Consider the following 25056-nt stretch of genomic DNA (forward strand, 5'->3'; position numbering starts at 1 on the left):
ATGATAATCTTTTTTCCCCTCATTTTCCAACATTTACCAGTCATTTTAGAAATAATTTCTTTTTCCAACAGGTTAAAACACAGGTTTCTTATCCCCCCATTTTATTTCTCCTTTCTACTCAATAAAATATATCATCTACTCTATTCTCATATCTTCTACTCTATTCTCCTCTCTTTCTCCCTTTATTTTCAGTTTGGACTCCTACAATAGATCAATGTCTCTTTTATTATGTATGTATATTAGGCAACAGATTGCTGTAACTATATTGCATGTCTAATCTTATATGCCTCTTTATTGTATGTATCACGATATAGTTGCGGGCATTATCTTCTCCACACGGAGCCTGCATCACTCTCAGACATGCTCGCTCATAGCGCAATCAGTACAAAGATATTCCCGCCCCTTGACGTCCCCTCTTTATAGGAAGCATTTCCATCAGGCGCTACTGTGCATGTGTGGTCTTTTCCGTGCCAGCTTCTTGGTGGTTCCCCCATATGGGGCGACATGGCTTCATTTTACAGCGCACGCACCGGCGTCTGACATCACTTCCGGTCAGGTGACCGGCCCGGGCATTGATAAGAGCGCTGATAAAGACACAGCACTCACTCACTTCACAGGCACAGCGGTGCCTGCACCTCCAACTGCCACCAATGATCATAAGTAATATGCCTTAAAGGAACCACCGCTATACCACCAACGTAGTCTCTCTCTTCCTGCATATTTATGGGCATTTTTTCTCTTTCAAGGTAGTTTTTTGGCACACTTGCATAACTCTGGAATCTGGACTACTGGCCATAGAGGTATTTAACAATTGTTTCCACTGATCTCACCTTTTTTCTATATATACATTAAGGCATTGCTAAAGCCATATGTGATACTATATCAATTTGAGAGAATGTGCTACACTCTATATAATATAGATGCCTCATAAGAACAACTACTATACCATTAATATCGCTTCCCCTTTCTTGTCCCCATACGGACATTACTTTTCAATGCAACTTTGTCACACCTCAACAATTTTGGCGTTTCCAGAATCAGGACCACTAATCTTTGAGGTATTTAATGCTTCTCTGGATCTCATTTTTTCCTATTGCTATAACCATAGGATTAACTATATCTTTTGAGGAAATTGTACTGCACTTTTCATACTGTATGGCTTACATAAGTTTTAGCTATAACCTTTGTCTCTCCTAATAATGAGATACTACATGTCTCTTTGCATTGCAATCTGAATACCATACCTCTTGAAAATTAATATGCAATTTTGGTGCCCATCTAACTATGCTTCCATCAAACCCCTACCTACAGGACGAACTACAGACTGTAGAAAAATTGCCTAGCAGTGAACTTATTTACCCGGTGACTACAATCTCCCTTCTATAAAGGGGTATGACTTCAATATTGTCTCTATGTAGTTGTGCTCCTTCTACCGCCATGCCTTCTTTCTCCTCTTTTTTTTGTGTAAAAAGTGTCTCTATGTTCCCAAATGATCATACGGCATGTGATTAATTTAATATGCACTTTTGTGAGATACTTGTTCTATATTCTGTATGTTGTAATTATTATGTATATATTTCTTTGATTTTCACTGTATATATTTTATTTTTTCAGCGACTATATGATAAAGGCCGTTGTGAGGTCGAAACGTCAGCTGTCGCTTCTTCACTGTCAAATACAAATAAAAATATTCCACTTGAGCAAACTTCACGTGTGCAGTGACTCTATATCAAATCTCTACTGGTATGGGACGACCAGCTGTCTTTCCCTCAACCACTCCTTTTGATATTCTCTGGGTACTGTCTCCCGGTACAACCATCCTCATTCCCAGAACACCCTCTCCTTATCAGACTCGGAGGTGGGCGTCTTGGTGAGGTCTCTCAATTTCTCCAGGCTCACATCTGAGTGCAGAGCTGCCTGCAACTCCTGGCTGGAGGCAGCCAGAAGTGACGTCAGGGTCCCTTCATCACTGGGACCCTCTGGAACCTGCTCTGGGTTCACCTCTGGTTCATTCTCTCTCATAGCAGAAGAGGGTCCAGAAGGCAGGGTGCTACCAGCGATCTGGGCACTCTGACTGTGTGTGACAGCTGCTATGTATGCTGTTTCCCTGGGGATATCTACAGACCCACCAGTCGGCGCTGCTAAGGGCTCTACCTCCCCATCCACCCCCAACACTTTAGGAGCAGTGCTACTCATGGGCCAGTTACCTTCCTCGGTGGCACTGGTCAGTTGCAGGGCATCACCTTCCTCACAGTTCCCATGCACCTCCCCATTTCTTTGAGCACCGACGCTTGCTCCTGTTAGGGGTTCCTCAGCCGTCTCAATCCGCAGAGCGACATGGCTGAGCACTTCGGTACCTGTGGACACATCTACTGTTTTAAAGAAATGGTTAACAGGTTCAGTCGGCACAGATACATCATCATCAGCATCATTCCTAGGAAAAGAAAGGTTATCTGAGTTCTTTGGTACATTTACACCACCATCAGTATCTTTCCTGGGGAGAGAATGGTTATTAGTTGCATCATTACTCATCAAGGCATTAGCAGGGAACACATTCAGTTTCCCATCATCATCATCATGGTTAACGTCCCCCTTATTATCAGATTGGGGAGGGGAGTCAGGGACGTAGTATGCAACCATCCTCCCCAAGTCAGGCCCCAATAAAACATCAGTGGGCAGGTTTTTGGACACTCCCACTTCCCTCACCCCGGTCCCAGCACCCCAATCAAGAAATACCCTTGCCACTGGCAAGGGACAGCGGGTACCCCCGATCCCGGTGACAGTCAGGGTTCTCCCCTCAATAAACTCTTCAGGGGCTGCCAGTCCAGGACGGATGAGGGTTCATTCAGCCCCGGTGTCCTTGAGGCCTGTAGCAAAATGGGCCCCCACCTGGATGGGTTGAACGTTGTCGTCAATCCTCCCAACCACACCTCCACCAAAAGATCAGAGGCGTTGGGCCCAGAGGCCTTGGCTGGGGGATTCTTCTTCTTTTCCCGGACAGGTGACACGGATATGACCAGTCCGATTGCAGTTGTAACACTGGCGACTGTCAGTAGTAGGCCTTGTTTTGGCAACAGGGACAGGGCCTCTGGAGGGACGGCTGGTAGAGGCATTGGGGTTGGTTGCAGGCTTACCCCCTCTCCAGCTGGCAGTGACTGGCCTCCGTGTCTCTGGCCTCCAGTTGACCTCATAGTTATCGGCGATCTGCGCAGCTTTGTCCGCATTCGTTGGTTCTCGGTCCAGAATTAACTGTCGGACCTCAGCTGGGCAGGGATGTAGGAACTGGTCTTTGATCATCAGGTCCCATAGCAGCTCAAAGGAATCAACTGACAGTCCATGGATCCATTGGTCAAAGTGGGTCCTGAATCCTTGCACCACATCGCTATAACTATCGTGTGGGCCACGTTAGAGGTTCCGGAACTTCTTTCGGTATACCTCAGGTGTCAGCCGGTATTTGGCGATGAGAGCCTGCTTTATGGCGTCATAGGTGTTATCTTTTTCTAGCCAGAGAGAAACAAACGCCTCCATGGCTTTGCCTTTTAGCCCTGGAGTCAAGTACCTGGCCCATTGTTCCGTAGGCAGCTGGTACTGTCTGCAGGCTTTCTCAAAGGCCCGCAGAAACGTGTCCAAGTCCCCATCCTTTTCCATCATGGGAAAATGCTCTGGCCGGGGCTTCGGGCTCTGAGTGCAGTTGGGCTCACTGCTCCGGGCTGTAGAGAGCATTTCCCTCAACCGGGCCAGCTGCAGTTCATGGGTTCTCTGAGCTTGGGCCTCTGCTTGGCGCTCGGCTCTCTTGAGCTTGCTGGATCAGCTGCAGACGTCCCACATGGTCTTTGGCAGGGAGCTGCTGTAGGGCCATTTGCAGATAGCGGTCCATGACTTCCTGGCTACCGGTCAGGCCGACCTGCACCAGCTGGACCTCCATGACTGCACCGTCGGCACTGGGGTTGCCTCCTTCATCCACCGGGTACAGGATTGCCTCCCATTGCACCAGATCCACGATCAACTGGGCTCTGGTTTTGTCGGCGGCGTCAATCTGGTTTGCCGTGCATAGGGCCCTCAGGGTGTCCTTATTAAGCTGCTTATAATAGGATTCTCCCCGCGTAGCCATGGTTGCCGAATAAAAGATAGAATAGAAAAACGAAGGGAAGTGATACTTGCAAGTACACACACTTGTCTCAGGACTAGTAAACACTGAGTCTGTTCTCCAAAACCTTTGACGCAGGATTCCCGCTGGAACCATGCAGGTTTTTAGTGAGAAGAATGATTGCTCAAACCAGATCACTAATGCTCTATGATTATCCCACCGCTGCCACCAATATGTCACAGACCCACCGCTGACACCAGTATGTCACGGACGGAGGGATGTGACGCATTGCCGACATACGGCTATCACAGGTGCAGGGGGGCTTATCTTAGTTATCCCACTGCCGGCACCATGTGACAAAAAAAAACCAGCAAGCTAGTCTTGCCCTACCAATTTATCGCAGGGGGGTTATTTTGGATGTCCCTCCACTGCTAACAATCTTCCACGAATCTTTTCAGTTCCACTTTGGAACTTGCAGCTCTCCGGCACCCCCCTTACCCTCAGGTCAGTCAGGGAACTACACCTGGGATAATTGGTCACCAGCCGGCTGCTTCAATGAGGTCTGGCCACCTGGCATGCTGCAGTAAGGGAATTATAAATGCTCTGGCCGCAGCCACCCAATTAGCATATAAGATCCCTTTCCATCACAGCCAGCAGTACCCGGGGCCCAGATCACATTTCACTGCCACCAGCTACGATTCACTTAATCAATGAGTCAATTAAGAGGGTCCGTAGCAAACTCCCAAATTAGTAGCAATTATCTTAAAGGCACGTGTACGTTCGTTCTTAGAGCATGATGACAGACTAATAAATTTTGTAGTTTATTCCCCAAAAGGGAGCAGTGATTACACACATAAAAGATGTTATAAAGTTTAGACATTAGATATGTACAATGCAACAGCAGAAATTAAACTTACAGTTGCTTAGATGGTCTGTAGGCTACTATGTGGGGAGGAGGAGGGGCAACAGCCACACGTCGCCCTGCATCTGGGGGGTCCTTTTGGCATGAAAACCTCCAGCTCGTCTGAATGATTTTTGGCAGGGGATTCCTTAAAGCTTTGCCTTTGTGACCTCACGAAAGGGGCAGTCTGGAGAGGGTCAGACCCCTACTCTTGGAGTTATAATCTAACTACAAAACTTACAATAACTATCACGTAGAGGGTGCCTCATATAAACTCACACATGGTATCATTCTTTTTAGCGGCCAAATACAATAATTCAAAATCAAACATGCAGTAGTTATGTTACACCGTAATGGAGAAATCCAGTCCTCCGTTTCTGCTGAGGTTAGAACTTCGCAAGAGCTACCGTAGTGAAGCCGGGTCAGCACATATCACAGAAATGTCCGTTTCATTTTTCTGCTGTGAACGAGTGCACGCTAGGGCTTCTTTTAATATTCCCCATAGCTGAATTGGCCTCATGGCTAAAAATAAAAGAAATCCATTCACTTAGCTAATCAACATCCCTTAGCTGGAGAGAATGTCTGTACAGGAAATGGCTGGTGTCCTATTACAGATGCAGGCAAAGCAGTGGGTGAATAAGGGGGGGTTGCAGCTGTGACAGACTGATTTCTCATCTGTAGTGTAGAGGAATGGAAGATTCTGGAGTATTCCAGAAGTCATATCTTACTTAACATTACAGACACCCAACCAGGAGTGCTCATATTTCAAACAACTAGTGGCAGGCACCACCAAAGTGGCATCAATTTCATCCCCTTCCCCATTTAGACCTTGAACACTGAACCTAATCACCCTTCCACCACGACCTCTCTTTTTCCCAGTCATGTTGCTCAGATGGTGTGCTATGAGAACAGTATTAGCAACTGAAAATTAGATTTTTTACTCTGCACCACCTCTGCACAGCTGAATTTCAGTGGCACTAAATGAAAAGATGAAATATGGCGTGCTGAATCGAGTTAGTCACAGAAAAAAAAAAATTGTGTGGATGAGGCCTGTATGACAAAGAAGATGTGCTCCAAACAATTTAAAAGTGACATGTCCCCTGCTGTATGAGGTTACTAGCAGAAGAATATTTTGGTCCTGTCGATAAGGCCTGAATAAGATTGAGTAGATGCTACAAACAATTTCAAAGTGACATGTCCCCTGCTATATAACGTTAGTAACAGACGAATATTTTGGGCCTGTCGATAAAGCCCGAATAAGATTGAGTAGAAGTTACAAACAATTTAAAAATGACATGTCCCCTGCAATATGACGTTAGTAACAAAAGAATATTTTGGGCCTGTCGATAAGTTGAGATGTTCCAAACAATTTAAAAGTGACATGTCAGCTGATATGTGATGTTAGTAACAGAAGAATATTTGGGGGCCTGTCGATAAGGCCTGTATAAGATTGAGTGGATGCTCCTAACAAATTAAACGTGACATGTCCCCTGCTATATGACATTAGTAACAGAAGAATTTTGGGGGGCCTGTCAATAAAGCCTATATAAGATTCAGTGGATGCTCAAAACAGTTTAAAAGAGACATATCCCCTACTGTATGACGTTAGTAACATAAGAATTTATGTAGGCGGGAATGGGAACGTACAACAGGATCAATAACCGGGCGGCTATGGGAAGTACAAGATCCAGCCTACAACAACTACTCATATATCCAACACCAATTACCAGAGAGCGTTTGATGCTCTTTCAAAGACACTGTAGATATAACAGAAGCGTGTCTCTAGCTAGGTATAAAAGAGATGCCAACGAGAAATTGGATGCCAAAGAAGCACATATTCTAGAAGATAGGCTCAAAACAATTTCAAACTCAGATCTCGCCTGCTGTGTCACAAGTGTAAAAAAATTAAAATAAATTAATTTTAATGTGCAACAGCTCTGCACACAGAACAATTTCAATGCCGCTAAATGAAAAGGTTGGATATAGCGAGTTGTATCACAATTGTCAAGAGAAAATATTAGATTTTTTTTAATGCGCGGTAAGTGTGCAGACAAGTTCGTATCACCGCCACAACATGGCAATGTGGGATTCAACGGGCAGGGCTGGCGTTAGGGGCAGGCAGATCAGGCAGCTGCCTAGGGCCTCTGCTCCCCCAGGGGCCCTCAGCTAGTGGTACACCACGCAGCCGCTATGGGGCCCTCGTGAGGCCCGTCTGCCCCAAGCGCCGACTCCCCCCGCTGCCACATTGAACTGTATCGGCATAGACGCCAGTACAGTTCAAAGCAATGATGGAGGAGAGAGCGTCAGCTGACTCTCCCTTTCCCATTATTCCCCGCTCTGCCTCTAACACAGCGGGTGCGCGACGATGTCATCGCGCACTCACTGTGTACTTGGCAGACCAGGAGACAGAAGCTGGGAGAAGCCAGCAGCGCGGGCACGAGGAGAAGGTGAGGAGTGTGTGTTTTTTTTTTTTTTTTTAATTTATCAGTGTGAGTGCAGATGGTGGGGACTTTCTCGGGGGGCGCTATATACCGGGCTGTGCTGATATATACCATGGTGGGCTGTGCTGATATATACCATGGTGGGCTGTACTGCTATATACCAGGTTTTGTTGCTATATACCATGGTGGGCTGTGTTGCTATATGCCAAGGTGGGCTGTGCTACTATATATCATGGTGGGCTGTGTTGCTATATACCATGGTGGGCTGTGCTGCTATATTCCATGGTGTGCTGTGTTGCTATATAACAAGGTGGGCTGTGCTGATATATATCATGGTGGGCTGTGCTGATATATACCATGGTGGGCTGTGCTGATATATACCATGGTGGGCTGTGCTGATATATACCATGGTGGGCTGTGCTGATATATACCATGGTGGGCTGTGCTGATATATACCATGGTGGGCTGTGCTGATATACACCATGGTGGGCTGTGCTGATATACGCCATGGTGGGCTGTGCTGATATACGCCATGGTGGGCTGTGCTACTATATATCATGGTGGGCTGTGCTGCTATATACCATGGTGGGCTGTGCTGCTATATACCATGGTGGGCTGTGCTGCTATACACCATGGTGGGCTGTGCTGCTATACACCGGTCTGTGTTGCTATATTCCATGGTGTGCTGTGTTGCTGTATACCATGGTGGGCTGTGTTGCTCTATACCATGGTGGGCTGTGTTGCTCTATACCATGGTGGGCTGTGTTGCTCTATACCATGGTGGGCTGTGTTGCTCTATACCATGGTGGGCTGTGCTGCTAAGTACCATGGTGGGCTGTGCTGCTAAGTACCATGGTGGGCTGTGCTGCTAAGTACCATGGTGGGCTGTGCTGCTAAGTACCATGGTGGGCTGTGCTGCTATATACCGGTCTGTGTTGCTATATTCCATGGTGTGCTGTGTTGCTGTATACCATGGTGGGCTGTGTTGCTCTATACCATGGTGGGCTGTGCTGCTAAGTACCATGGTGGGCTGTGCTGCTAAGTACCATGGTGGGCTGTGCTGCTAAGTACCATGGTGGGCTGTGCTGCTAAGTACCATGGTGGGCTGTGCTGCTAAGTACCATGGTGGGATGTGCTGCTATATACCAGGCTTTGTTGCTATATACCATGGTGGGCTGTGTTGCTATATGCCAAGGTGGGCTGTGCTACTATATATCATGGTGGGCTGTGTTGCTATATACCATGGTGGGCTGTGCTGCTATATACCATGGTGGGCTGTGCTGCTATATACCGGTCTGTGTTGCTATATTCCATGGTGTGCTGTGTTGCTATATAACAAGGTGGGCTGTGCTGATATATATCATGGTGGGCTGTGTTGCTATATACCATGGTGGGCTGTGCTGATATATACCATGGTGGGCTGTGCTGATATATACCATGGTGGGCTGTGCTGATATATACCATGGTGGGCTGTGCTGATATATACCATGGTGGGATGTGCTGATATATACCATGGTGGGCTGTACTGCTATATACCAGGCTTTGTTGCTATATACCATGGTGGGCTGTGTTGCTATATGCCAAGGTGGGCTGTGCTACTATATATCATGGTGGGCTGTGCTACTATATACCATGGTGGGCTGTGCTGCTATATACCATGGTGGGCTGTGCTGCTATATACCATGGTGGGCTGTGCTGCTATATAACAAGGTGGGCTGTGCTGCTAAGTACCATGGTGGGATGTGCTGCTATATACCGGTCTGTGTTGCTATATTCCATGGTGTGCTGTGTTGCTGTATACCATGGTGGGCTGTGTTGCTCTATACCATGGTGGGCTGTGCTGCTAAGTACCATGGTGGGCTGTGCTGCTAAGTACCATGGTGGGCTGTGCTGCTAAGTACCATGGTGGGCTGTGCTGCTAAGTACCATGGTGGGCTGTGCTGCTAAGTACCAGGCTTTGTTGCTATATACCATGGTGGGCTGTGTTGCTATATGCCAAGGTGGGCTGTGCTACTATATATCATGGTGGGCTGTGTTGCTATATACCATGGTGGGCTGTGCTGCTATATACCATGGTGGGCTGTGCTGCTATATACCGGTCTGTGTTGCTATATTCCATGGTGTGCTGTGTTGCTATATAACAAGGTGGGCTGTGCTGATATATATCATGGTGGGCTGTGTTGCTATATACCATGGTGGGCTGTGCTGATATATACCATGGTGGGCTGTGCTGATATATACCATGGTGGGCTGTGCTGATATATACCATGGTGGGCTGTGCTGCTAAGTACCATGGTGGGCTGTGCTGCTAAGTACCATGGTGGGCTGTGCTGCTATATACCAGGCTTTGTTGCTATATACCATGGTGGGCTGTGTTGCTATATGCCAAGGTGGGCTGTGCTACTATATATCATGGTGGGCTGTGCTGATATATATCATGGTGGGCTGTGCTGATATATACCATGGTGGGCTGTGCTGATATATACCATGGTGGGCTGTGCTGATATATACCATGGTGGGCTGTGCTGATAAATACCATGGGGGGTACATTTTACGTTATATTCTATGGGGGAGGCTGTGTTATATAATATGAGGGCCTACATTATATTCTATGGGGAGGTGGGCTGCATTATATTCTATTTGGGGCTACATTATATTCTATGAGGGGCTGTATTATATTTATTATATTCTATGGGGGTGATTGCATCATACTCTATGAGGAGGCTACATTATATTCTATGTGGGGCAGCATTATATTGTATGGGGGCTTCATTATACTTTATGAGGGGGCTACATTATATTCTACAGGGGCTGCATTATACTATATGAGGAGGGCTACATTGTATTCTATGGAGGGGCTACATTATACTATATGAGGGGAGGCTGCATTAATATTCTATGGGGGTTACATTATACTATAAGATGGTGGCTGCATTATACTCTGTGGTGTGGCTGCACTATGCTCAATGGGGTGGCTGCATTATACTATATGTGGGCTGCATTATACTGTATTGAGGACCATGGGAAATACATTATATGAAGAACTATGGGGAGCATTATACTATGGGAAGTGAATTGTACCACATGGATGACTATGGCAGTGCATTATACTATATGGAGCACTATGAGTGTATTATACTATATGGAGGACTGAGCAGTGTATTTTAATATATGGAGGACTATGAGGAGTGTATTATACAATAAGAAGAACTATGGGGCACCTTATATGCGCTGTTACAGTGTCAAAATGGCGCTAAAACAAGATGTCCACTGTGGAGAAACAGGGTCACTGGGTGCTCTCGTCCGCTGGCCCGGCTGCCTTTAGCAAGACTGCATGGACCACGGCTCATACCACTGAACGCCAACTCTATCTCCCTGTGGGCAGAACACTACACAGACAACACAGGGTTAGGGTAAAACAGTGTGGCCAAGCTTTATTGAACCACAACACCCAGTAGCAAACAGAACTATCCCAGCAATTACCCCAAGATGGTGCACATTACAAGGTCTCTCCCCTCTGCTGGCTCATAGGGATGCTAGTGGATGTTATGTTAGAGCTCCCAGGGTCGCTATTCCACCTGTGATAACACACAGAGAGGAGGTCACAAGCGTAGGGAGATAACCGAGAGCAGTCCTGTGTTCTTTCAGCCGGGTCTGACATACCCTCAGCTGGGATCCTGAACAGTTTCTTGTCCGCTAAGTGTTTAGCAGAATGTCCGAGTAGTAGCTCTATGTGATGACATGAGACCCCATCTTTCTGTCTCAGGGTCTTTAATACCCAAGGCAGGTAAGCAAATTTTAGAATTACCCAGTGTCCTTCAGTACACCCTCACAGCCTTCCCTAGCTACATTCAAGTCAACAAACTGATTCAAGAATATAAACAGACATCAGATAAGCACACACTATGTTACATCGTATATCATTGTGCAAGTCAACCTTCTTGACCCACCAGAATCCACACTTAAATCCACAAGCCAAATATACAGACAAAAAGTCAATTCCTCCAGGCCTGGTAGAACATAGCCGTCTGGGCAATTAAGATATACTCTGGTTTCTTCTCATTGCTCCCCCATCTTAATTAACCTGACGTGATAGGCTTCCGGTCATCTTTCTCTACTTGTCTGGACAGTCCGTTAACATGTCTTTAAACAGAGACACGAATGTAAGAGGTCTCACGTTTATGAGAACAAAACTTTGTATCTTCCAATTTCCTCAAAGCATATTCCATTTCGTCCTTGCGAACAAACTCCACAATCCCTGTGCCATCCTTGTGCACATCAGCATAGCAGACATCTCCAGCTTTTCTCATATGATCTTTTAGATCCTGCCAACTTCTCGAGGGGGTAAGCTCTGAGACGAGGACTCTGTATTCAGTTCGCTGAGAAAGTAACCCGCTCCTCCAGCGGAGTTGTCACGTAGACGTCAGACTCAGGGCCTGCTGTTCCGGCTTTAGTCACTAGGAGGCGCCGGACTGGCACGTCGCCGCCAGACTTGGGGCCTGCTGTTCTGGCCTAGGTCACTAGGAGGCGCCGGTCGGTCACGTCGCCGTCAGACTTGGGGCCTGCTGTTCCGGTCGCAGCCACTAGGAGGTGCCGGACCGCCATTTCACCGTCAGACTCAGGGACGGCTGTTCCTGCCTCGGCCACTGGGAATCACCGTGGTTCGCCTGTGAGTGATAGTGGTGACAGAGAAGGGGCTTCTGCGCAGGCATTTGGTGGGCGCAGGCTCTGCCCCTCTGTCAGTCGTCAGGGGGTTACTGCATCACCATCTGGCCTAGTCCTGGGGGCGGTCCTAATGACATCATCAGTCCGGGAACCTGTGAGAGATGACCTGATCCCTCAAATACCTTGGGACTGGTCTTGCAAGCCGCCTGATATATTCTTGGTTCCCCTGTGTGCTACTGTGTAATTTGCTATAGTTAACTCTGACCTCAGCCTGGATTCCTGACCCTTCTATTGCCTGCCGTTTGCATTTCTCCTGATTTTTGACGCTGACCTTGGCTTGGATTCCTGACCCTTCTATTGCCTGCCGTTTTTGTACCTTTGCCTTTCTCCCGATTTTTGACGCTGACCTTGACTTGGATTCCTGACCCTTCTTCTGCCTGCTGTTTTTGTACTTCTGCTTTCCGTCGACCTCCGACTCCTGTCTCCGGACCATTATTACGGGTTTTAGTTTTAACCCCTTGACGACCGTTCTGCTCTGGTCCACTGCGCCCCTAGACAGCTACCCCCTGGGCCTTGCTGCAATTCCAGATCCCTGTATAGGGGTTAAGGGTCTCGGGGTTACTCGGGGCGCTGTCCTACTGCAGCCCAGATTCGCTGACGGTCGTCACATTATATCCGGCCCAAAAAAGGCTGCTTTTGTGTGTATGTCCATCATACATAAAAGCAGTCTCCTGAACTTTTTTTTTTCCTTCTTCTCCTGCCTGAGCTGATTTCTTGCCCTAACACCTGCTTCAGTGCACAGCCTGAAGGAACACTCCCATCTTCCTATACCAGCATGCTGCAGCCTGGAGACTTCAAGGGAAATGCTGGGCGTCAGAAATCCACATTCCTGGGACATCGGCCCCTTGGCAGCTCTGGTCAAAACTTCCCTGGGGCTCAGGTATTGCCCGTAAATGCGGGAAAAGTTTTGTTACCCGTCTCTCTCTCGTTTTCTAAGAAATTTCTGTGTGTAAAAGCTTATGTGGATTGTGGTTCTGCAGGCAACTTTATGGATTTTTTACTTGCAAGGAGTCTTGGTGTACCTCTGCTAAGGCTTAATTCCCCTGTTCAAACCACTGCGATTACTGGTACATCTATTATAAAGGGTGGAGTGGAATTTGTCACTGCAGAAATTGCTATGTCAGTAGGGACATTACACACCGAACAGATGTCATTTTTTGTTATTCACAATTTATCACATGCAGTGGTGATAGGTATGCCATGGTTGCACCAGCATAATCCTGTTATTGACTGGCACCTAGGCGATATCGTGCGCTGGAGTCTACAGTGTCAGAGTAACTGTATGTCGCTGTCAGTGAACCAAATTGAACTTAAAACACCCTTTATACCATATGCATTCGGAGACTATGAGGATGTCTTTTCCATAGTGGAGTCTGAGAAATTACCTCCTCATAGAGAGTATGACTGTCCTATAGACTTGGTCCCAGGTTCCCGTCTCCCCAAGGGTATGTGCACACGCTGCGGATTCCGCTGCGTTTCCGCAGCGGTTTTGGCCGCTGCGAACCCGCAGCAGTTTTAGCTGCGGTGTACAGTACCATTCAAATGAATGGTAAAAAAAAACCGCTGTGTAGACGTTGCGGAAAAATCTGCGCAGATTTGCTGCGGTTTTGAAACCGCAGAAAGAAGTGACATGTCAATTCTTTCTGCGGAATCCGCAGTGGGTTCCTATCTCCACCATTGTGGAGATGGTGAATCCGCAGGACCAAACCGCAGGCAAAACCGCAGATAATCCGCAGGTCTTTTGACCTGCGGTTTTTGCAAAATCTGTACGGATTAATCCGCAGCGGATTCCGCAGCGTCTGCACACACCCTTGGGGGAGAATATTTAACCTCTCTGGTCCAGAGCGTGTAGCCATGAATGACTTACATAGCAGACAGCCTACGAAAAGGCTTTATTAGACTATCCACCTCACCTGCAGGGGCTGGGTTTTTCTTTGAAGAAAAAAAAGATGATGAACTCAGACCATGCATTGATTATTGTGAGCTGAACGCTATTACTGTAAAGAATCAATAAGGAGCATCTAATACCATATGCAAATAGTATTTTATTGAATGGGGCTGCTTGGTGTGACCGGTTACAAAGATATTTTTTGGTGAGACCTTTTATACTATTCAGATTGTTCTAATAGATTGTGTGTGGATACTAGTTTGGCATATGCTATATGTATATATATATATATATATATATGTATATCTAAAGTGGCATAAATGATTCTATACAGACATGGTAATATTGGTATATATGAAGATATTATAAGGTTGTCTCCCTGATCTGTAATTATAGTATCTGTGTCGGACCATATGTCTTGTGTCCTTCACATTTTTAAATAAATAAAATTTTTATATAAATAATAAATAAAAATCTTTTTTTGGAACTTTTGAATATATTCAATAAAATACTATTTGCATATGGTATTAGATGCTCCTTATTCTTTCTTTTTTGTTTACAAGTTTTATTGGTGTATACCTTTTATTATATTTTTATAATCTAGTTTTAACTCCTTTTTCTGGGATTTTTTAAATTACTGTAAAGAATCAGTATCAGCTTCCACTCATCCCTGATCTTTTTAATCAGCTACTGGGAGCCCGTTGGTTTACCAAGCTTAATCTCCGGGGAGCTTACAATCTTGTCCGCATAAGAGATGGAGATGAGTGGAAAACCGCGTTTAACACACCCCTTGGTCATTTTGAGTATCTTGTTATGCCGTTCGGGCTAAGTAACACACCTGCCGTGTTCCAAAACTTTGTGAATGATATCTTCAGGGATATCTGTGGGTTATATGTAGTGGTTTATTTAGATGACATTCTGATTTACTCCGCTGATGTTCTTACACACGCGCAACATGTTCGTACTGTGCTCCAGAGACTTCGAGAACATTCTCTATTTGCCAAGCTGGAAAAGTGTGTTTTTATGGCTGAGGAGGTACATTTTTTGGGGTACATGATTTCCACTAAGGGGTTCCACATGGATCCTGCCAAGATTCGACCCATTAGAGAATGGGTGCAACCCAAAACCCTAAAAGCACTGCAGCGATTCTTGGGGTTTACAAATTACTACCGTAAATTTATCAAAGGCTTCTCGGAGATCGCCAAACCACTCACGGACCTGACCCGGAAGGGGGCAGCCGTGGTTAATTTGAAGCCTGAGGCACTTCAGGCATTTTCTGTTTCAAAGGATTGTTTTTCTGCCAACCCGATATTAATCCAGCCTGATCTAGACCGCCACTTTGTGGTAGAGGTCGATGCCTCTGAGGTTGGAGTAGGGGCAGTGCTTTCCCAAGGCACTGTCTCTCACACTAAACTCCGTGCATACGCCTTCTTTTCCCGAAAATTCTCTTCTACTGAGAAAAATTATGACATAGGGAATCGGGAATTGTTGGCCATAAAATAGGCCTTCAAGGAATGGCGCCACTTCCTCGAAGGTGCTAAACACAAGATTACAGTAGTCACAGATCGCAAGAAACTGACCTACTTGGAGTCAGCTAAATGACTGAATTCTAGGCAGGCTAGGTGGGCTTTATGCTTTTCAAGGTTTAATTTTGCGATCACGTTTCGTCCAGGGACTAAAAATGTAAGGGCTGAAGCCTTATCTCGAAGTTTCTGCCCCTCACAGGCCAAGGACTCGGAACCAGTTTCAATACTGGCCAATGGGATCGTTGCGTCGGCAGTGTCTCTGGACCTTCTGAAGGAGATCCGTAGGTCCTCAGAACCAGCCCCTGACACGACACCCCCCAGAAATTGTTCGTTCCAACCTGTTTCTTCTACAAGTTCTGAAGGAGTCGCATGACTCTGTCCTGGCAAGCCACCCTGGTGTCTATAATACTGCCAGACTATTGACTAGGAGCTTTTGGTGGCGACGGTAGTTAAGGACTGTAAAGATTACTTACTAGCTTGCGAAATATGTGCTCGCGCCAAGTCCCCCCATAATCGGCCTGCCGGCTGGCTCCGGTCCTTGCCCGCTCCAGAGAGTCCATGGACCCACATCTCCATGGACTTCATTACTGACCTGCCGCCCTCATGTATCTGGGTGGTGGTGGACAGGTTCAGTAAGCAATGTCATTTTATTTCCCTTTCTGAACTACCTAATTCAGAAACTTTGAGTAAGTTGTTCATTATTCATGTAATACGACTGCATGGCGCTCTGGTGAATATCGTGTCCGACTGAGGCACCCAGTTTGTTTCTAAATTCTGGAGGGCATTCTGCAAACGCATTGGCGTTGAATTATCCTTCTCCTCCGCTTACCACCCTGAGACCAATGGTCAAACTGAGCGCACCAACCAGTTTCTAGAGCAGTATCTCCGCTGCTACGTCTCGGAACATCAGTCCGATTGGGTGGAACATCTCCAGTTAGCAGAATTCGCCCTAAATAACCAATACCAGGAATCCATCAAAAACACCCCATTCTTCTGCAATCATGGTTTGCACCCACGTTTTGGTTCATTTTTGGCCAAGATGTCGGACCTCCCGGGGGTAGAGAATTCCATACTGTCATGATCCAAGGTGCATCTGTCAAGTAAATGGACAAAGTGAACTTTTTTCCTTTGACTTGGTGCCAAAGTGGGTTGATTGCCCCCGGTGGCCATTAGAATTATTACACGTGGTGTCATTTGTTCTAATTTGCCCGGTGGTAGTGAGTGGTTATTACACTTTAGTTTTAATGTGCACGTATTACAAATCAGGTGTGAGGCTCTATAAAAGAGTTTCAGGGGTGTTCAAAGATTGTTGGTGATAGCTAGTCATTTACAAGGAAGCCTGGGTGAAAGATGGAGTTGAGCAAGAGTCCTGAGCAGCCCAGCCAGAGGGGACGAGTGGCAGCTTTGGAGTCTGCAAGGAGTGCTGGCATGGATTGGTGGAGTTCAACGTTGGTGTCTGCAAGAAGGGCTGGCATGGCGTGGTGGAGTCGCTGTTTATGGTGTCAGCAGGAAGTGCTTGCATGGCTTGGTGGAGTGGCGACTATGGTGAGAGTTGCACTCAGCATGCTGGACTTGGTTGCTGAAAACTGGACTCAAGCATGCTGGACTTTTTGGCAGAAGCTGGACTCATATTTGGGACTTTGTTTACTGGGCAGCTGCAACTGGTGGTGGACTCTGCTCCAAGGCTGCACTATGGTGATGGATCCGGTTATGGTGATGGATCCGGTTGAAGGAGAAGATGCACGCAGGTGGTGGGCTCTGTTGCTGGGAGCGTAAGCAACAGAGAAAAGCTAAGTGGTGTCCCCCTGTTTTGTCATTTTCCCTTATGTGTGTTTAGTGCAGTGGTGGGATTAGTTTCCACACCGACCAATTCCCTAGTGAGGGTTTAGGTGCAGGGCGAGTCAGGGTTTGAGGTACACATGCGTCGCCCAGTGTGGAACCGGCATAGGGAACGTTAGGAGTGCAGGGACACTGGCTCAGGGGAGTATAGGAGGTCTCCATGTACCTATTCCCTATCGCAGGGCCCACTATTGTTATTGTTACCCAGGTTTCCCCTTTATTATTTAAATTCGCCTTACTGGAGGCGGGGTTTCCAGACTACTGTATATATCACGTGTATTACCTAAATTCGCCAGTTGGAGGCGGTGTATCCAGCTGCACGTTTTATTATTTAAACTCGCCCTACTGGAGGCGGTGTATCCAGGGTCACGCGTGTCATGTGTTCGCCTTGCGGTACTCGCTGCGTTCAGACACACGTGACCGTGACATTATCACCAACCCTACATTTTTTTCTTTTCTGGTCAGCCTTGGCCATGTGAGACCTGTGAGTAGATTTGAGCGAAACGGGTCGAAAAATTTCAAAAGTCGCCGACTTTTGGCAAAGTCGGGTTTCATGAAACGAAACCCGACCCTAGGATGAGGTCGGCCACGAGGTCGGCGACTTACGCGCCAAAGTCGCATTTCAAAAGTTTGTTTTGCGCTCTTTTTCAGCCAATCAGGATCCACGGACACTGTGGGCAACGTGATGACATAGGCACGGGTCACCACCATCTTTTAGAAGGGCATGCAAGTGATTGGCTTGCTTTGGTGGGCGTCACAGGGGGTATAAAAGGGCGTGCACGCCGACCGCCATCTTACTTCTGCCGATCTTAGCATAGGGAGAGGTTGCTGATTCTGTAGGGAGAGCGTTAGGCAGGGAAGAAGAAAAAAAAACTGCTTATGCTGCTAGCGATTGTGCCTGTACAACACACCAGTCACTGTGTGTGCAGTGCAAGGGGAGGCTATATTGTGGTGTATCAGTGGTGTTGGTTGTTGGGCTGCCTTCTAAGGCTTCCTGACAGCTGCATTGCTGTTTACCCACTGCTCTGCAAACTGCTTTTTTAAAAGCAATCCCAATTTTTTTTTTGTCCTGCTGAGGTACTGAGCTGCAAACTGCTTTTTTAAAAGCAATCCCAATTTTTTTTTTTTGTCCTGCTGAGGTACTGAGCGTGCATTTTTTCACACCATACAGCGGTGTACGCTCCTCACACAGTACCGTGTAACGGCTGTTATCACAGCCACAGTGAAGCTATCTGTGTCACTCTGTGAGAATAAGTCGAGGACATGTTTCCGTTCTTACAGACCTGCACTCTAGGGAGATTCCTATTCTGCCCAATTCTGCATACACCTTGTAGTTTGTGATACACTAGCCAATTTCTGCCTGTGACATAGCGCTGTGATATTCAGTGGGCCTCACACAATCCAAAAGTGTCCAGTGTCCACAAGTGTCTGCAGAAATTCAAAATCTCCCTTATCCTCTAGTCACTTTGGTCACAGCTGTGCCATCGAGCCTGTCACATAGCGCTCAGATATTCATTGGGCCTCACACAATCCAAAAGTGTCCAGTGTCTGCAGAAATTCAAAATCTCACTTATCCTCTAGTCACTTTGGTCACAGCTGTGCCATCGAGCCTGTCACATAGCGCTCAGATATTCAGTGGGCCTCACACAATCCAAAAGGTGGTATTTCCTGAAGAAGAGGTTGCAAAAAACCTTGAAACGCGTAGAATAAACCACTGTCAAACTTTATTAACCTTCTGGAATTTCATCATTTGGGCAGCGTGGACGAAATCCACGTATTCCTTTGCAGAGCTCTGTTTCAGATAGTCGTGACCGACTTGTGGATCTGCAGCAGCCCTTATCTATACATGCTTTGAATACCTACTACCAGGTGAGCAGTTTTCTGTCAAACTGTTTACTTTATTTGTGGGATAAGACCCTATATTGCGCTTGTGTCTCCCTCTTTCCTCACAATACTAATTGTCCACTAGTGTGAGCAGAAATTCAAACTCTCCCTTATCCTCTAGTCACTTTTGTCACAGCTGTGCCATCGAGCCTGTGACATAGCGCTCAGCTATTCAGTGGGCCTCACACAATCCAAAAGTGTCCAGTGTCCACTAGTGTGTGCAGAAATTCAAAATCTCACTTATCCTCTAGTCACTTTGGTCACAGCTGTGCCATCGAGCCTGTGACATAGCGCTCAGATATTCAGTGGGCCTCACACAATCCTAAAGTGTCCAGTGTCCACAAGTGTCTGCAGAAATTCAAAATCTCACTTATCCTCTAGTCACTTTGGTCACAGCTGTGCCATCGAGCCTGTGACATAGCACTCAGATATTCAGTGGGCCTCACACAATCCAAAAGTGTCCAGTGTCCACAAGTGTCTGCAGAAATTCAAAATCTCACTTATCCTCTAGTCACTTTGGTCACAGCTGTGCCATCGAGCCTGTGACATAGCGCTCAGATATTCAGTGGGCCTCACACAATCCAAAAGTGTCCAGTGTCCACTAGCAGCGTCGGACTGGCCCACCGGAGAACCGGAGGATTCTCCGGTGGGCCCTGGCATCTGGTGGGCCCTGGCACCTGCTGGCATACAGGGCCAGCAGTTGCCTAGGGCCCCCGCTGCTCCAGGGGCCCCCAGCCAGCGGAGCAGCAGTGGGTTTCAGGAGGCAGGAGCCCCTGTCCCCGCTGCTAAAGAGAAATGAATATTCACTGCGAAGCAGTGAATATCATTTCAGGTCTCCACACCCCCAGAGGCCCCGCCCCCAGCCCAGTAAGCTGCTCTGCAGACTACAGCTGTAAATCAGGGCCGGCGCCACCCTCAGTCCTCTCTGCTCCTGGCTCACAGCCAGTGCGCGATGACGTCACTACATCGCGCACCCGCTGTGTGTCTGGCAGAGGGGGCAGCTCCTGACACTGAAGCCGGCTGCCGGAATCAGCATGAGAGCGAGGAGGAGAGGTGAGTATTGTGGTTTTTTTTTTATATATCTCTTTATCTATCTATATATCTCTCTATCTTTCTATCTATCTCTATATCTCTACATCTATCTATCTATCTATATCTACCATCTATATCTCTATCTCTATACCTATCTATCCGTTATCTATCTCTATATCTTTTCATCTATCTATCTCTATATCTATATCTCTCGCTATATCTCTATATCTATCTCTCTATATCTATCTCTATATTTATTATCTATCTCTCTATTACTACCCTAGCCAAATTATCAATAGTAATGCTCACCACAAATGAGTACAAAAATCCAAGATCACCTCCAATTGGAGTACAGATCAACATCCGAGCATTTCAAATGGTAAAATATAATTACTTTTATTAATACAAGTATCAAAACATTAAAAGACATACAAGTTTCCAAGATCAGTGCAAAAAGAGAGGGACCTGCAACTCCCATTATATGTATTTTTCTGCTGCATGGTATAGAACCTCATAGCTACTAAGCAATCAGTTGATGTATGCTCCTGGAAAGCTATACTATAAATGTCTGCTGTTTACTCAAACATGCAGAGTATAATGACTACACAGCACAAGCTCATCGGTTCAGATAAACCAAAGTTATGAAATAACATCCATGGTATACCTATGTAAACTAGTTAGCATTAGAGCTACTGAGGCCATTACCTGAATCCTGGCAGCGTTAATAGAAGTCCCCTGGGAGAAAAATCCCTCCACCCCGACATGCACGTTTCGCTCCCAGCTTCCTCGGGGGGCATGTCTAAGCAATGGGTGTGTTGAGTTTAAATACCAGCCTCAGCCAATCAGAAAGAATCTGTCTTCCATGCTTCAGCCAATGAATCAAACCCTTTCAAAAAGCAATATAGGGATGGTTGTATGGCGCATGTGCCGATCGCGCTCCACTCCACTTCACTAAAAGACATCCTGCCGCGGTCATAATGAACAGCCTCCTATCCCCCATCATCCAGTTGACGATGAGGGACGAACACCGTCAGTGTAACTGCCCACGGCATGCATGTCAGGAGGGTGCCGAACCGCACAACGGTTGAAGCGAAATTCAGTATATTAGTCATTATAAAGCCTAAATGATCATTGTGCGTAAACATAATCACTATAATAACCTGAGCAAAGGGATTTCACAATATGAAAGTATTTGATATAAAAATATGTTGTTAAATGTCGCGGAAATACCCACTAACTCTTCTCACAAAATTCGAAAGGACTAATATACATGCATAACACTTCAAAATGTCCATCAAAATATGCCCCATACTAAATGTGCATAATTATTACAAAGAATGTACAAAATTATCAATCACCAAACTACCGACAAAAAATGCCTGGAAATCCCAAAATACTATATTCTGAACCAAACCGTTGTGAAAAAAATGATCAAAGTCCACCACATATAAAAAGCAGGAAGAAATCCTACATAGATGATTCTGTATAAATCCGTTTTCAATATAGCTGCACTCGGATGGATTCCGATATCTTGCTTATAGATTTTTCCCAGACTCTTCTTACGTCATGGATAAAGCTCAGATAAAAGCAGGAAGAAATTCTGTGTAGATGATCCTGTATAAATGCCGTTTTTAGTATGGCTGCACTCGGATGACTTCCGATATCTTGCTTATTGGTTTTAACCCCAAACTCTTCTTTCATCATGGATGAGGCTCATATCAAAGCAGGAAGAAATTCTGCATAGATGATCCTGTTTAAATGCCGTTTTTAGCATGGCTGCACTCGGATGGATTCCGATATCTTGCTTATTGGTTTTAACCCCAAACTCTTCTTTCGTCATGGATGAGGCTCATACCATTTATAGTATAGCTTTCCAGGAGCATACATCAACTGATTGCTTAGTAGCTATGAGGTTCTATACCATGCAGCAGAAAAATACATATAATGGGAGTTGCAGGTCCCTCTCTTTTTGCACTGATCTTGGAAACTTGTATGTCTTTTAATGTTTTGATACTTGTATTAATAAAAGTAATTATATTTTACCATTTGAAATGCTCGGATGTTGATCTGTACTCCAATTGGAGGTGATCTATCTCTCTATCTATTTATCGATCTCTGTATCTATCTCTCTATCTCTATCTATCTCTATATCTATCTATTATCTCTATATCTATCTAACTATCTATCTCTATATCTATCTCTATATCTATATCTGTTTCTCTCTATATCTATCTCTATATCTCTCTATAGCTATCTATATATTATCTCTATATCCATCTATCTATCTATCTATATCTATCTATCTCTATATCTATCTATATATCTACCTGTTATCTCTATATCTATCTGTTATCTCTATATCCATATCTATCTCTATATCTATCTATCTCTATATCTATCTATCTATCTATCTATATATCTCTATATCTATCTTTCTATCTAACACTATATCTCTATATCTATCTCTATATCTCATTATCTATCTATCTATCTCTATCTCTATCTCTCTCTTTATCTATCTATCTATTGATCTATCCATCTATCTATTATATCTATCTATTATCTCTATTATCTATATCTATCTTTCCATCTATCTATCTAGCTACAGTGGGGAAAAAAAGTATTTAGTCAGTCAGCAATAGTGCAAGTTCCACCACTTAAAAAGATGAGAGGCGTCTGTAATTTACATCATAGGTAGACCTCAACTATGGGAGACAAACTGAGAAAAAAAAATCCAGAAAATCACATTGTCTGGTTTTTTTTTTCATTTTATTTGCATTAGTTGAGGTCTACCTATGATGTAAATTACAGACGCCTCTCATCTTTTTAAGTGGTGGAACTTGCACTATTGCTGACTGACTAAATACTTTTTTTCCCCACTGTATCTCTATCTATCTCTATATCTCTCTCTATATCTATCTATCTTTCTAACTCTATATCTATCTATCTCTATACATATCTCTATATCTAGCTATTATCTCTATATCTATCTCTATATCTATCTTTCTATATCTATCTGTCTCTATATCTATCTCTATATCTATTATCTCTATATCTATCTATCTCTATATATATCTCTATATCTATTTTTATTTATAGCCATCTATATATATTTATCTCTATATCTATCTATATATGTCTATATTATTATTATTATTATTATTATTATTGTTATATCTGTATATCTCTATCTCTATCTATTATCTATCTCTATCTATTATCTATCTCTATCTATATATCTATCTATCTCTATATCTTTCTATCTATAGCTATCTATCTCTATATCTATCTATCTATCTATCCATTATCTATTTTCTATCTATCTCTATATCTATCTACCTATCGATCTATCTATCTATATTTCTTTCTATATCTATCTTTATATCTATCTCTATCTATCTCTATCTATCTCTATGAATCTTTCTATCTATATCTATCCATTATCTACTTTCTATCCATTATCTACTATCTATCTCTATATCTATCTATTTCTACATCTATCTTTCTATCTATATCTATCTAACTCTATATCTATATAGCATTATACCCTATGAGGGGGTGCATTATTCCTTATGAGGGGGGCAGCATTATACCCTATGAGGGGGCAGCATTATACCCTATGAGGAGGCAGCATTATACCCTATGAGGAGGCAGCATTATACCCTATGAGGAGGCAGCATTATACCCTATGAGGAGGCAGCATTATACCCTATGAGGAGGGCAGCATTATTCCCTATGAGGGGGTGCATTATTCCCTATGAGGGAGGCAGTATTATACCCTATGAGGGGGGCAGCATTATACCCTATGAGGGGGCAGCATTATACCCTATGAGGGGGTGCATTATACCCTATGAGGGGGGCAGTATTATACCCTATGAGGGGGGCAGTATTATACCCTATGAGGGGGGCAGTATTATACCCTATGAGGGGGGCAGTATTATACCCTATGAGGGGGGCAGTATTATACCCTATGAGGGGGTGCATTATACCCTATGAGGGGGTGCATTATACCCTATGAGGGGGTGCATTATTCCCTATGACGGGGGCAGTATTATACCCTATGAGGGGGGCAGTATTATATTCTATGAGATGGCTGCATTATATTCTATGAGATGGCTACATTATACTATGTGAGGGGGCTGCCTTATATTCTATGAGGGGGCTACCCCAACTCCTGCTACATAATTAAGACATGTACAACCTTATATTATACCCGGATATTAGCGTGTTTTACCGCATAATTGGTGGTCTGGTATTTAACTCTATGCAGCTACATAGTGGGCCCCAAGAATGATTTTCTCTGGTGGGCCCAAGGTGTTCCAGTCCGACGCTGTCCACTAGTGTGAGCAGAAATTCAAAATCTCACTTATCCTCTAGTCACTTTGGTCACAGCTGTGCCATCGAGCCTGTGACATAGCGCTCAGATATTCAGTGGGCCTCACACAATCCAAAAGTGTCCAGTGTCCACAAGTGTCTGCAGAAATTCAAAATCTCCCCTGTCCTATAGACACCTTGTACCTTGTTTTACATTACTATATAGTTTGTTGGATTTTGTCTACATTTCTACCAAAAATGAGGAAGGCTGGTGGAAGAGGCCGTGGAATTGGGCGGGGGTTGGCAGCTGGTAATGATGGTGTTGGTGGTGGATCTGATGGTAGCGGCAAGAGCAAAATAGGACCGAATGCAGGAGGTGTTGAGCCTGCGTCATCGTCTGGCTCCATAAGGCTTCGAAG

At 45.1% G+C, this 25056-nt stretch overlaps 2 protein-coding genes across 2 annotated transcripts in view; one reads left to right on the top strand and one right to left on the bottom strand.

Annotated features, from left to right (window-relative positions):
- LOC141089323 (tubby protein homolog) overlaps window positions 1-25056 on the top strand; it is a 409143-nt gene that overhangs the window by 209662 nt on the left and 174425 nt on the right. The window lies entirely within an intron of this gene.
- LOC141089319 (serine/arginine-rich splicing factor 9-like) overlaps window positions 10847-25056 on the bottom strand; it is a gene marked incomplete at its 5' end in the record, with an annotated part of 29742 nt that continues 15532 nt past the window's right edge. The window contains 2 exons of the mRNA XM_073575642.1: window positions 10847-11808; window positions 24335-24357. Of these exons, the coding sequence (XP_073431743.1) occupies window positions 11575-11808; window positions 24335-24357 (257 nt within the window). The remainder of the gene's footprint in view (window positions 11809-24334; window positions 24358-25056) is intronic.

Source organism: Dendrobates tinctorius, unplaced genomic scaffold, assembly GCF_039654945.1.
Source record: "Dendrobates tinctorius isolate UK_male_01 unplaced genomic scaffold, ASM3965494v1 ptg000045l, whole genome shotgun sequence".
Classification (NCBI taxonomy): domain Eukaryota; kingdom Metazoa; phylum Chordata; class Amphibia; order Anura; family Dendrobatidae; genus Dendrobates; species Dendrobates tinctorius.